Source organism: Protopterus annectens, chromosome 4.part1, assembly GCF_019279795.1.
Source record: "Protopterus annectens isolate FY-2018-M chromosome 4.part1, PAN1.0, whole genome shotgun sequence".
Classification (NCBI taxonomy): Eukaryota; Metazoa; Chordata; order Ceratodontiformes; family Protopteridae; genus Protopterus; species Protopterus annectens.
Genome location: NC_056734.1, coordinates 531,853,179 through 531,866,888, shown reverse-complemented (window position 1 = coordinate 531,866,888; position 13,710 = coordinate 531,853,179). Strand labels below are relative to the sequence as shown.

The window sequence follows — 13,710 nt, the reverse complement described above, 5'->3', positions numbered from 1 at the left end:
AGTGACTGGGGTTTTTGTTTGCATTTGACACAATCCCCCATTCTGGCATCACTGAAAAGCTAACACAACTTGGCGTAAATCCCTAGCTCATCAGGTGGGTGGCCAACTGGCTCAGTGATTGGACCCACAAGGTCAAAAGAGGTGCCTCCACCTCTGACAGCAGATATTTCACTAGTGGTGTTCTCCAGGGATCTGTCCTGAGTACCCTGCTGTTTGGTATCCACTTTTCAGAAGTCCAGGACAAGACATAAGGCCTGTGGCTGAACAAGTTTCGTATGACTGCAAGTTGGGTGCTGTCACTGACTCCCCACATGATGTTAACATACTGCAAGAGGGTCTCACAGCAATAAATGACTGGTGCTAAAGTCATGGCCTTACGTTAAATGCAAAAAAAATGTATTATCATACCATTCGGCATAAACACATCTCCTACTGATTACCACATCAACTGCAATGCCCTAAGCACACAACCTGTGATGGGAGACCTGGGTACTCAGGTTGACAACAATCTCACATTCGACCCTCATGTCGCAGCAGTGGTCAGAGAAGACTTTTACTTGGTTCATCTCATAAGTAAAGGGATTGCATCCAGAAAAAAGGAGGTTATTACCTCTCTGCACTCCTTCCTCATTAGGCCAATAATTGAGTATAACTCCCCATTAGGTATGTACCTCTCCAAACACCTGCACCAACTGGAAAGATCACAGAAATACCTCAGAAAGAAAATCCATGGCCTCCAACATCTGTCCTATGCAGACAGGCTCAGATCACTATCACTCTACTCGGTATCATACAGATTGCTCAGAGGGATCTGTGTCTTGCCTACAAGGTAATATCGGACCCTGCCCTACTAGAGATGCTCCATATCCATGTCTAACTCCTTGAGCATTACCTGCTTGAAAGACCTAAATCTAATATGCGACATCAACAAAACCTACTGGAGAGACAGGTTTGTCTCCCAGAGGCTGCACCATCTCTGAAATAGACTTCCCAAACATGTCAAATAGAGTACCTCACTGACTCTCTTCAAGCGCAACCATGATGAGTGAATGGGAAATCACAAATTTGTCCCAGAAGTTCCACATGTGTCCGTCACTGACAGGGCTGACAGGTGCTGATTTATGTTTCTTTTTTGGGGATACACTCTTGGCTAGGCTTGTAAGGGCCCCAGGGCCATTAACCTAGTAACTTCCTATGATACTATGAAACCCTGCACCCCAGGAACTAGAGCTTGTAACCTTAACCTCTGCACCAACTGTCAGGCTAATTAATGACACTCTCTCTCTCTTTCTCTATCTCTCTCTCTCTCTGTACACACACACACACATATATATATATATATATATATATATGTATATGGATCCCCTTCAGCAGATCGAACATTTACAAGTTCGAACCACATATGGCTGAGACCATATGTTCGAACTTACAAAAGTTTGATTGGACTGAATGGAGATCTCTGTACAGTGCAGAAAGGGAAGATTTCCCATTTCTGCAATGTAGTGCGATCTCGGAGTTGGTATATTTAAGTAAGGGGGGGTGTTTTGTTGTTTTATACGTTTTTACTTCAGTGTTTAAACTTTTACAACTTTAAACATATGGTCTTGTTATTCACTGCACTGTGAGATTCTGCGTAGTTGCATGAGTGTCTGCACTGCATGGTAACCATAGTTAATCTATGGAAGTTTTACTATTTCTTAACAGTTCAACAGACCCTGTCATGCTGTCACCCCCACAGACTTAAACCCACATTATCTTGGCAAACCATTATAATGTTTGAGTATTTTGCCACCTAAAGTAATTCCCCTTGCATTCATCCAGTCTAATAGCTATCACCTTGCTTGTAATTCCAGTACTTTACTCTTTTGCTCTAGTGCTCTCATCATAATATCATTAATTATTACTTCTCTGAACCAGGTTCGTAAGATCCTTACTCATTTTGTCATAGCTCCTCCACATCCAAAATGCTGCCACTTTAATGCTAACATCCCCATTTGGGTTTTCCAGCAGAACAGGCTTTTCTACATCATGTTTCATTACTTTAAAGACTGCTTTTGCCCTTTTCTTCTTATAGGTTCATATGTGATTAGTAGGGTAATGGCACAAGAGCCTTTACAAGGCTAGCCAATAATACCCAGGATATGACAGTATTATATCTTAATTCCCCAGACATGGGATGGGGTAGTATCAGGGCAGTAAATCTTCGGGTTTTGGAGCCCTGAGTCATTTTACAGAATGCCTCTGTCCATAAGAGACATGGGCAGTACCCCAGGAGTAAATTTACAGTTCCCTATCCATTATCCAAATACATTTTGAAGGAAGTGAGGGATGAGCTTTGTTTTATGAGGATGGGAATTTTATTTCATAAAAGAGGTAACCTTTGGAATACAAATCTGTCTCCAGCAAGTTCTGTTAGAGTTACAAATAAGGCTCATGTCCTTGGAACGCATAACCCCCATATACTTTTTCTTGCAAATATGTAACATTTTCATCAGGACTGGATCAGAGAATATGTTGTAGGTCAGGCATGTCACCTATCAATAAATGATATGAGATGGAGTTAAGGGATAGGGCCTTTTCTTCTTGCTGTGTAACTCTTTCCGCCTCTTCCTCTCCTTTCATTAAATATCACAAGACTAACATTTTTTCCTCCCCTAATACTTTACAGTCACATTCTCCTTGAATAATTTGCTTCAAGGTCCTTTGAAGTAGATATGTTTTAGCTTTCTGTATCAAATTCTGTTATGATCTACCCTAGATCACTCTTGGCTCTTAAGGAGACAGTAGAAAAAGTAAAAAAAAATAAAAATAAAAATAGTTGCTGGAATCATGAACTTTGGGTGTAAACTGTAATAAATAAATCCACAAATGTAATACACTTTTGCCTACTGGCTTCTTCAGGTGTGGATCTATTTATTAAAGTTTATACCCAAAGTTTGGTTCCGGTAACTGTTTTTATTTTTTGGCTTATTCACTATTTAATAGTTCTGGACTTATCACTGATACCAGGTTTTGCTCTGTTTGTACAATAGAAAAAGTATCTGAAACAACAGAGCGCAGTTACTTTTTCTATAATTGGTTTATGACAATGCTTATGACCGAGAAAAAATAGCACCCACCATACCTCCCAGACCTCCTGCCATTTACATAACCTTGCATGTTAAATTTCAGCTACTAAGTATGAATATCTGCTGTGTCATTAGCCACCCTCCTGCCATTTTCCATTTTCAAGAAGTCATGTATAGGTGTTGACACAATTAATGCTCAGTCCTTGTGTTACACTATGCACCACTTAATTAATTTGTTGTTTGTAATTAGCTCATTTCTTCACATACAGTCCTAGACAATGGCTGCTGATACCTCGTTCACTGAGCATTTCTCTGTGAACAAACATCAGTTAAATAATTAAAGTAAAACTCCAATGTTTCTAGTTGGTCATGGCAGCCACAGATCCCAAGCAACTTCTTCAGTCAAGGCAGCATATTGCAAATGTGCCTTAAACAGAAATATAACACTGAAATAAGACTTCATTCTAAGTAATGTAAAATATATATCTTTATTGCATTCCTACATCCATAACTGAACATAAAGTATATATTCAATAGAAGTAATTAGGATATAAGCTTTATTCATATAAAAATAATGCAAAAATATAAAAATAGCCCTGCTTCCCACAGATTCAAAAACAGATAAAATATTTTAACAATGATGCAATATGAATCAGATATAGTTCTTCAATGAAGAAGGTTATAGCATGACAGTACACAAATGCATACAATATTCTGTATTGTGGTTCCATTGTTACTACATTTTGCGCTTTTGATTTCTGAATTTGGATCGTGAATTCTTCTTCTTCTTCCTCTTCTGATTTTGAGGCTTCTTCTTTTTACTTTGCCTTTTTCTGCTAAACATACAAAAATAAAACTTAAGCCACAAAAGATTTGAAACCTTGTTTAGCCTGAAAACTTTATGCTCTCATGTAAATTAATAAAATATCTGTCTAAAACAGTTATAGTAATATTATATAGTTATTTAATCACAGTGTAGCTTTCAATTTCAGAAACAGAAAGCAAGGTTGAAAGATGAGTATGGTTGCTGGCAATAGATAGTCAACTGAGTGCCTAATAAGTGTTATGTGTATAAGATTTCCTTACCTAGGTAGTAACCACATAACCATTTAAACCAATGATATCCACTTTACTAATGCTTTAGCACTGACTGAGCACATTATACACACTAATGTCAGTCTCAGCATCATGGCTTGCTTTTATAATTATGCAGCATGCTGTTAACTTTCTGTAGTTTACATGTTAGTGACTTTGGTGGGTGGCAAAGTGATACAGGACTAGCAGTGCTGCTTCACAGTGTTTGATTCACCAATTTTATTCCCATCTGGGATGCATTTTGCATATAGTCTGCATGCCATCCCTTTGCTGGGATCTTCTGTTTTCTCATGTAAGACAAGATGTGAACTGGCAAGCTTAGTAACTGCCTGTGGTGTGTGTGTGTGTGTGTGTGTGTGTGTGTGTGTGTGTGTGTGTGTGTGTGTGTGTGTGCGTGTGTACGTGCATGTGTGTGTGTGTGTGTGTGTGTGTGTGTGTGTGTGTGTGTGTGTGTGTGTGTGTGTGTGTGTGCGTGTGTGCGTGTGTGTGTGTATGCTCATGCCTGGTTGTGTGTGTGTGTGTGTATGCTCATGTCTGGATCTTGTGATGAACTGACATCACATCTAAACATTTACAACTTGCTTTTTGCCGTATGCCCCCCCCCCCCAGTGCTATGCCAGGCTTTGGCTCGCCCACATCCCTAAGTAGCATATAAAGGTACTGGAGAATAAAACGTGAGGTAAAAAAGCATGCAGAAGAGGCTAGAGCACTATAACTGTATCTTCTGGGACACATACTACATTGCTGGAAAAAGAATGCTTAACAAAGACCATAAAATCATATCAGTATGTACACTACCATCAGATCATTGGGGTCAGAACAGCATAAAAAAAAATATTATCTGACTACACAGTGTTGCAACAATGTTCACATTTCACATAATACCAAAAATCTAAAGATAAGATATACATATGCTATATATATATATATATATATATATATATATATATATATATATATATATATAGACATATATATATGGGTCCACTTTATAATCTCGAAATACTGAAATCTCGAATTTCAGTAACTCAAGACCATAAAGTCGAATCCACAAAACATAGACAGCCCAAAACCATGAAACTTCAAATCCCGAACACACAGCATACACCACACCACGCATACATCACAATACCTACACTATAAAAAAAACACACAAAAACATAACACGACACATCCACAAACCTACACTACTATATATATATATATATATATATGTATCAAAAGAGCAAAGGAACATAAGTCAGCTATATTAATATACAGAAAAGATAATCTATACATCTCTCACTCTCTCTCTCTCTATATAATATATATATATATATATATATATATATATATATATATATATATATATAGTGTATTTGCGTGTGTGTGTGTGTGTGTGTGTGTGTGTGTGTGTGTGTGTGTATGTGTGTGAATTCCTGCCCTGAATAGGACAAGCATGTATTAAAACATGAATGAATGAAATATTACAACATTAAAGCAAATTTACAAAACAGTAACAAAGTCTTGTAAGATGGTATGCTAATGTCCAATGTTATCAATCATTTTGTTCAGTGTGACATTTTTTGCTTCTTTTTAAGCTTGATATAATAAAAGAGAACATTAACAAAGCACCTGACTATGCCTTGCTGTTTAATTGAGGTGTGAACCAGTGTAAGCAGAAGCACATAATGCCAATGATGGAAAAGCCTAGTGCTAGGCATTCAGATTCATATAGCCTCCGAGTTATTGCAGGTTTAGTTGTGAAAAGTAGACTACACATCAAAAGGCCACATCTCTACTGTCAGAGGAAGAAGACAGGTCAATGCTTAAAGGGCAGACTTCCTGCTGTAATATTGGGCTCCTCCTACAAAACCTCTCAGACAAAAATAATTGAGGTATCAGGCATAAGTACACCCGTGTGAACCTAGTGCATATACCTGTCTGAAACCTGTAGGCCATATAACCTAAAAGTCTTTCCACTCTCACTTTTAAAGAACACACTGGGCAGTGACTCTGCACTACGCATGGCACCACCCCATATGATGCACCTTCAAATAATTATCCTCTCAAATGTAGGGATCCAAGCCATGGCCACACTGTGTAAATGTAAGTAAATGGGCCAGCAGGAGTCTAATCAAGCTCAAAATTCAATAAGGCAATGGCAAAAAAAATCAACTCTTATTGTCATGCTAAGAAACTAATATTCCCCATTTTATGTAATACTCCTCTTCAGGGAGAGGTAATAAATCATGAAATGAATTTACTTATAAATTTCATTTAAAGATATTAGATGGTAACCTTTTGAAATCTCAATCCTGAAACATGGAGACTAAATGGCCAAAAACAGACTTAAATACATATAGTCTGAGATGGCCATTTCTCCAAATATTCCCTTTTCTCCAAGGCATGGTGATCTTAGAGTTGGTATATATAAGCGTGAGGAAGTGAGGGGCTTGCCCCCCCCCATCATCAAGAGATGTGTGGGGGGTTGCCAAAAAAAGAAGTTTAAAGGAGATGAGAGATCTTCGAGATTCACTTTTTTCCAGTTTTTTTTTTGGGGGGGGTGGGTGGCTTCAATAGGGAGCTGGTATAAAGAAATTCTTTTTACAGTAAAGCTGCAAATTAGAATTTCAGTCTGTCACATTTGATGACATTCAGTGTTGAAGAAGCTTCTCTTCAAAAGGCATCTAAAACATTTGTTTTTCATACAAAATTGTCAATGTAACATTTTTTATCAGGTACATAATAAATATCTTAGATAAGTAAAACACAATCAGAAAAATGCACTAGCCTACAAGTAAAATAGAAATGTGTAAAACTGATGATGAAATAATGGTGAATACAAAGAAAATGTAAGAATGTTTTTAAAACTCAAAGGCTTACTAACTCCATAGCAGCATCAGTGTCATATTTTATTTCATGCACAACAAAACTGTTGGGTGATGATAATTATACAGGGACCATTGCTATAGAAAAACATGTCTGAATAGTATAGATTTTGCAAACGCAGACCACACTGGTATCAAAAGCTGTCATGTCTGATGGTATAAATGCATTCAGATTGATTTGTTCTTGATTATTTATTGTCTGTTTAACTAATAACCGAAAAAAAGGAATGGGTGCTTAGGAAACCAATAACCAAAAAGTGTAAAGCACAAAACACTCCACCGGTTTCAAGACAAGTTAAACACAAATATCAGCTACATGCACACCATCCTCAACAGTTAGACATGACATAAGTGTAGGAGCACTTCTCAGTAGGCAGGGCCAACCAGAAACAGAAAAAATCAAATAAACTTTAAAAGGGACAGAGCACAAGGACTGCTGAATGAATATTAGGATAGTAGAGAGAATCACCACCAAACGTTCACGCTAGTTTAACTGTTGGTGCATTCATCCGCTACTTTTTTCTTACCTTAGCAAAGAAATCATGCGTTGGACTTCCTTGTTCTTTGGATCTGCACATACACTGTACTTCTTCAAATGAAAGCTGAAAGTTCAAATAAAAAGTATTTATGCAAATAACGTAAAATATACAATAATCCTTAAAAGTGCATGCTGTATGAGTTTTAAGTTGAAATATGTGTTATAAAAACAACTAATTCTTCTTAACATAACTTTAAGGTTTTTAACATTCAAAGTTTGGCATCTGTTCAAGCCTGCATATTTGTGAAGTATGTATGTTAAAATGCCTAGGGTACTATCCTGGGCTGTAATCAGGATTCTTCTTTCTAATTCAACAATTTAGATAGAGGAATCCATTTTCTTTCTAGACAGCATGCTGTACATCAGTCCTGAGTTACCTGTTTGAGAGGTGTGTGTCCTGTCTTTGTAACAGACTTTTATAAAGTAAGGAAAATACTGTTAATGACCCCAGCTTACTAAGATTACTTCCAGTATGAGTTGACAAAACTGAATTCACTGAGGATCAGAATCCCCAAATTGCATTTGCCACAAACATATTGCCAAGGAACACCTTTTTAAGTATTTTTGCAGTGAGGCAAGCCCCCACACCCCTCAAACTTATATATACCAACTCTGAGGTTACATTTACTCAAGTAATTTCCTATGGAGCAGCTCCAGTTGTCGGTGAGTTGAAGCTCGAACAGTCAAAGCTCAAGAGTATTAAAGCTTCATCCACCAGTAGGGTAATGACTAAGATTAGGGTTAACACAGTGGATTATGACTGGGTCTCTGACCATTACCAGCCTATTGTATCTAACAAAAATGGATTTGAGAATAAACTCTTCAATAACTCAATTCAAAAATAATCAACAGTAAACAGTAAAGACTCAAGTGAGAAGCTTAAGAGGTGAATTGCTTTAATGCTTTTGATATCAAATGGTTATGCTCAGCCCCCTGATCATAGTTCTCTGTAATCCATGGGGAGTGTTAGCTATTGCAGTAGGCTATCTGTTTTAATAAGTGCATCAGTGAGAAGATTTGCAGTTCACTTCTGTCATTTGTGTAACAGCACAAGCTGTTTTTTTTAAATCAAGAAAAAAAAATAATCTCCAAGATGTTCAAGCAACACAGCTACTATTTGTGAAGCATATGCATGAAATTCCAAGGCCATATTTAAATGGCAGAAGTCAGGTGAGTAAGCCTTTTGTTTTTTTTCATGGGGGGTTGCCATAAGGAATGCCATTTTACTCCCAGAGAACTTGGCTATTCCTAGATGCATTTATTGCAACTCATTCTTTCTTTACTTCATCATGCAGGTAGGAAGAAGCTTTCTATTTTATTTAAAATTTCTAACTGGCTGGAAACTTGATGTCTTTGTTGTCGGTTTCCATGGTTACTGGAATGTGTACAACTATGTGAGGTTCACTTAACAGCAAAATTGCTACAAAAGAATTTCACTATAACTGACTTATTTTTCCTTGAGTTCTGTGCGTAATTTGCATACTCCATGTATTACACAGATGTTCAGCATTGCCAGTTCACAAAAGGACTTAGTACCATGCTTGGTAAAAGTCTTTCATTGTGCTAATCTGTTTGATGTTTATTGTGTACAGTTTTAGTTAAAACTTAGAAATTGTGAACATGAAGGAAGTACTGGAGGATAGGCATAAAAGGCTGATTGGTTTGCTGCATTTTTTTTTTTTTTTTGCTGTTTTAATATCCCAGAAATCGTTGTAAGTTATCAGTCCCAATATATTCAAACTGCGAAGCATTGCAAAAAGAAACTTAGTAATAAAACAGATCAACTTTCATCAAAACACAACATAGGCATTTTTGTGGAAGCCTCTGCCATCCTTATCTTTAAATATATTAACTCAGAGATTACTCAGAGTTGGAGGTAACGAAGGCAGCCTAGTAGCAAAGAGGGCTAAAGCCCTGCCTACCCCATAGGTGACCCGAGTTCAGGTAGAGGCTTGCATGCTTGATGGAGCTAGTAGGGAGAATGGGCTTGTCTTGGTGGAAAGGCCAGAGCTGGTTTAACAGTCCTTCTGAGGAAAAAGATGGGGCCACAGCTTGGGAACATACATGTGGCTCATCAAGCTGCTGACTGATGGTAATCTTTATCACGCAAGTGTATGGGGGCCCAAGCTTGCATAGGGCAAGGCATTGTTGCTAGTGATATGGGTCATATAATATATATGACCTCATTGCTAGGATACTGGCAAGGGCACACAACCCTCATAGCTGCTTGTATAATGCCCCCCTGGGCAGCTCTGAAAAAATAGCTCAAGTCTGACTGCAAGGCAGCAGAAATTATAATGTAAAGCCACCTGGAAAGTGAAAACTTCCTTAACTACCACAGTTCTGCAATCTCATTACTACTGCAAAAATATGCAACTAAAATGGCTTTGACTATCTATGAACAAGTATTCTTTTTCCCAAGTTGCATAATTTCAAATCATATGCCACAATATTGCCATATATTGTTACATCAAATCCTCATTTGTTTGTTTGTTTGACTTTCTTATATACAATCATAACTATGCTCCAAGGATTTGCTTATTCATCAAATTTCATTTCACATAGGCTGCATAATACACTGACACTTGGGACCAGATTCCAAAAGACTTGCTCTCGATGTAGGTGACCTACTTTGGAGTAAGGCCTATCTACAAACAAGCTTGCAAAGGGGGACAGTTTCCAAACACTTGCTCTCAGTCTGTTCTCAGTGTAAGTGATAACTTGCACAGTCTTTTAGAATCAGAACCAGAACCTCGGTTTCTTTTTGTGCTTCTCATGTGCCTTGAGGATTAAAATATAGTATAACAAAATAGAATTTCTTAATAACTTTAAACATTGTGGGTTATTGTAGCCAAATCTTTAGTCCATTAACATTTCAGCTACAATGCCATTCTTATTCAGTTCTGTTTTGTGACCCACAAAATTACAGTTAATTAACGAGAGGGGGAGCAAAGTTTCACTAGCATTTGTACTGTAATAAAATTCTGTGATCACTTTCATATTAGCAAATATAAGATCAATATTTTCTTTTTACTCCAAAGATTTCTAGCATTCAAATCACTAAGGAATTGTTTTTATCTTATGATATGAAGCAATGATGGAATTTCACAATGTTCATAGCATTTTGCTTGGAGTAAAACTATCTTTGACTGGCTTTAGCCAGCTAAAAGAAAACATCTCAATGAAAAGTAAAGCAGATTTCTAAATAAATGTGCCACCAAACCTACATGTTAGTGTGCTTTAAAATATTTAGTCAGAAGTATATGTTAAAGAAACTCCCCTGGAACTGTTCAAGGAAGGATGACCCATTGGTTGTCCATTGAGAAAAACTTTAAAGAATAGCACAACTGTACATATAATAATGCAAATTATTATAGGAATCATATGAATATCCTCATAAAGAGAATATGCAATGATGGAGTAAATATAATATTGTTGTTTCATAGAAAGTATGGATAGTCAGACAAGAAGCAACCATAGAGAGAGTGAGATTTGCTAAATTACATAAAAAAAAATAAAAACAATTGCCAAGGTTAATAAAATAGTTGGTATTGAAACCAAAGAACCACTTAAGCAAACTGGAGAAATAAAAGGCTGACAGAAACCTTAATTAAAAAAGCACTTTTAATATTTTGAGTGCTTTGTCTCTAAAACATTTTTTTTCACAACACTTCATCAAGCAAATGTGGAGTTAACTTACACACACACACACACACACACACACACACACACTCTATGTAAATAATTTTTATTTTCTTTTGAGACTGCCTTTGGCTCTGTTCATTGTCTCAGGAAACAGGGAGGCACGTTACAAAAAAAAAACAAAGAATGAAATTTAGGAAAAAGAGTAGCAGTTATGTATGCCAAACTATATTTAAAGCAGTACATGTGTGCTCTTACATACACTTACTCAAACTTATCTTGCTTACAGTTTATGGTTTCACCCTAAAAAATCAGTACTTACATAACTGCATCCATACTGCAGACTTCATTTTGTTTCTGCTCTGTGTAGTTCTTAATATGCTTTAAACGTGGTAAGTGCACAGAGTACGAATAGCAACAGTCCAAGTCATGTAAAGCTGAAAAACAAAAAGTAATACTTTAAATACAGTGTACTTTGTTATTACTGCAATTCAAAATGAGTTCATTACTATAATTTCAAAGAAAAGCATTAGTTGTTAGAACATAACGAACTACATACCTTCTAATGATCCCAAGTTGATTAGCAGTAGAAAGAAAACCAAGAAAGCAAGGACATGGCTCTCAGTGGTCATCATAATGCATTTCAGACTTATTTGAGGCTTCATTATAATCCAGCCTGTTTAGCGTAGCCAGGTGAGTAGCTGAGCTGTGACTTCAAGTTGCACTGTAACTCCTAGCCTTTTGTATTCACAGCATTAAGGAAGTTGCACTTTAGTTATTTCTATTTGTTTTTGGGATTCCCCATGGCCTACTCCTTATATGTCACTGAAGTCTGCAGGTGTGGCTTATTGTAGTTTCTAAGGGAACAAGATTTAGTGTTGGAATAAAAGCTACATTGTACTGTTGTGTTCTGCAAAATTTCCAGTGACCTTCAATGAACATTCTATTCAAAATATTAATTGATAAAATAATGAACTTAAAATGTATTTACTCATTTCATTTGTTATGACACAGAGGTTAAACACCAATGAGGCAAAAGTAAGATTTTCCTAGGATATCGGGGAGGGGAGACACAACTGTGCAATAAGGTAGACACATACAATGAAAGTATACAGTCTGCAAAACTGCTAATAAGCTACATGTCACAAAGGGATAATAATATATTAATGAAATGTCCTAAACAAGAGAACTGCACTTCTTTTTTAGTCAGCAACAAAATTACTTTTAATTAGTGAGGTGGCTGTACAGCTCAACTGATACATGTACACTGACAATGTAGTCTTCTTGAATTGGGTTTAAGCTTAATTTTTATATAGTTTATAGGTAAAGAGTTCTGAATATTATCTGTTCTTCTTCTTCTTCTTTCGGCTGCTCCCGTTAGGGGGTCACCACAGCGGATCAACTGTTTCCATTTCTTCCTGTCCTCTGCATATTGCTCTGTCACACCAACCACCTGCATGTCTCTCTCACCACATCCATTAACCTTATCTTAGGCCTCGCTCTTTTCCTGTTACCTGTCAGCTTCATCCTTAGCATCTTTTTCCCAATATACTCTTCATCCCTCCTCAGCACATGTCCAAACCAACGTAATCTTGCCTCTCTGGGTTTGTCTCCAAACCTTCCAACCTGGGCTGACCCTCTAATATACTTATTCCTAATCCTGTCCATCCTTGTCACACCCAGTGCAAATCTTAACATCTTCAACTCTGCCACGTCAAGCTCTGATTCCTGCCTTTTTGTCAATGCCACTGTCTCCAACCCATATAACATAGCTGGTCTCACTACCCTCTTGTAGACCTTCTCTTTCACTCTTACTGGTACTCGTCTGTCACAAATCACTCCTGACACTCTTCTCCACCCACTCCATCCTGCCTGTACTCTCTTCTTCACCTCTCTTCCACACTCACCATTACTCTGAACTGTTGATCTCAAGTATTTAAACTCATCCACTTCGCCACCTCTACCCCCTGCATCCTCACCATTCCTCTATCCTCCCTCTCATTTACATACATATATTCACTCTTAGTCCTGCTGACCTTCATTCCTCTTCTCTCTAGAGCATATCTCTACCTCTCCAGGGTCTCCTCCACCTGTTCCCTACTCTCACTACAGATCACAATGTCATCTGCAAACATCATAGTCCACGGGGACTCCTGTCTGATCTCGTTTGTCAACCTGTCCATCACCATTGCAAATAAGAAAGGGCTCAGAGCTGATCCTTGATGTAATCCCACCTCCACCTTAAATGCATCCGTCACTCCCACAAATTCCAAAAATGCAAGATTACATGCCTTCATACCATAATGAACACTGGAAGAACTTTTGATCTCAAGAAGGGATTTGACATTGCTTATTTGACAGTGTATCCTTCTAAGACTATTTAGTGCCCAAAATTGTAACTGTTTTTGATTATATTTATTTATAAAGCAGTTAAACCCACTACACATATAAGCACCTATACTAAGGTGGGACATAAAAACACTGTCTGGCTAAGTTA

General features: G+C 37.4%; 1 protein-coding gene across 2 annotated transcripts; it reads right to left on the bottom strand.

Annotated features, from left to right (window-relative positions):
* Positions 1–3,632: 3,632 nt before the first annotated feature.
* On the bottom strand, positions 3,633–11,980 carry LOC122801389 (C-C motif chemokine 20-like). 2 transcript variants are annotated; one of them, XM_044070913.1, is made up of 4 exons: positions 11,773–11,980; positions 11,536–11,650; positions 7,561–7,635; positions 3,633–3,901 (listed from the first exon to the last, which is right to left on the bottom strand). In XM_044070913.1, the coding sequence occupies exons 1-4, from the start codon at positions 11,876–11,878 to the stop codon at positions 3,805–3,807; spliced, it is 393 nt and encodes a 130-aa protein (XP_043926848.1). In that variant the 5' UTR covers positions 11,879–11,980; the 3' UTR covers positions 3,633–3,804. The 2 variants fall into 2 exon arrangements, with proteins under 2 accessions (XP_043926848.1, XP_043926847.1); XM_044070912.1 differs by having other exon boundaries at positions 3,634–3,904; positions 11,773–11,977.
* Positions 11,981–13,710: the final 1,730 nt, after the last annotated feature.

Bases quoted from the DNA above. Each gene is read 5' to 3' on its own strand.
- LOC122801389 (XM_044070912.1), bottom strand. From the start codon at position 11,878: ATGAAGCCTCAAATAAGTCTGAAATGCATTATGATGACCACTGAGAGC. The intron at 7,636-11,535 runs GTAAGTACTGAT...TTGAACTTTCAG, and splicing joins TGCAGTATGGATGCAGTTAT to CTTTCATTTGAAGAAGTACA. The intron at 3,905-7,560 runs GTAAGAAAAAAG...TTGTATGTTTAG, and splicing joins CGCATGATTTCTTTGCTAAG to CAGAAAAAGGCAAAGTAAAA.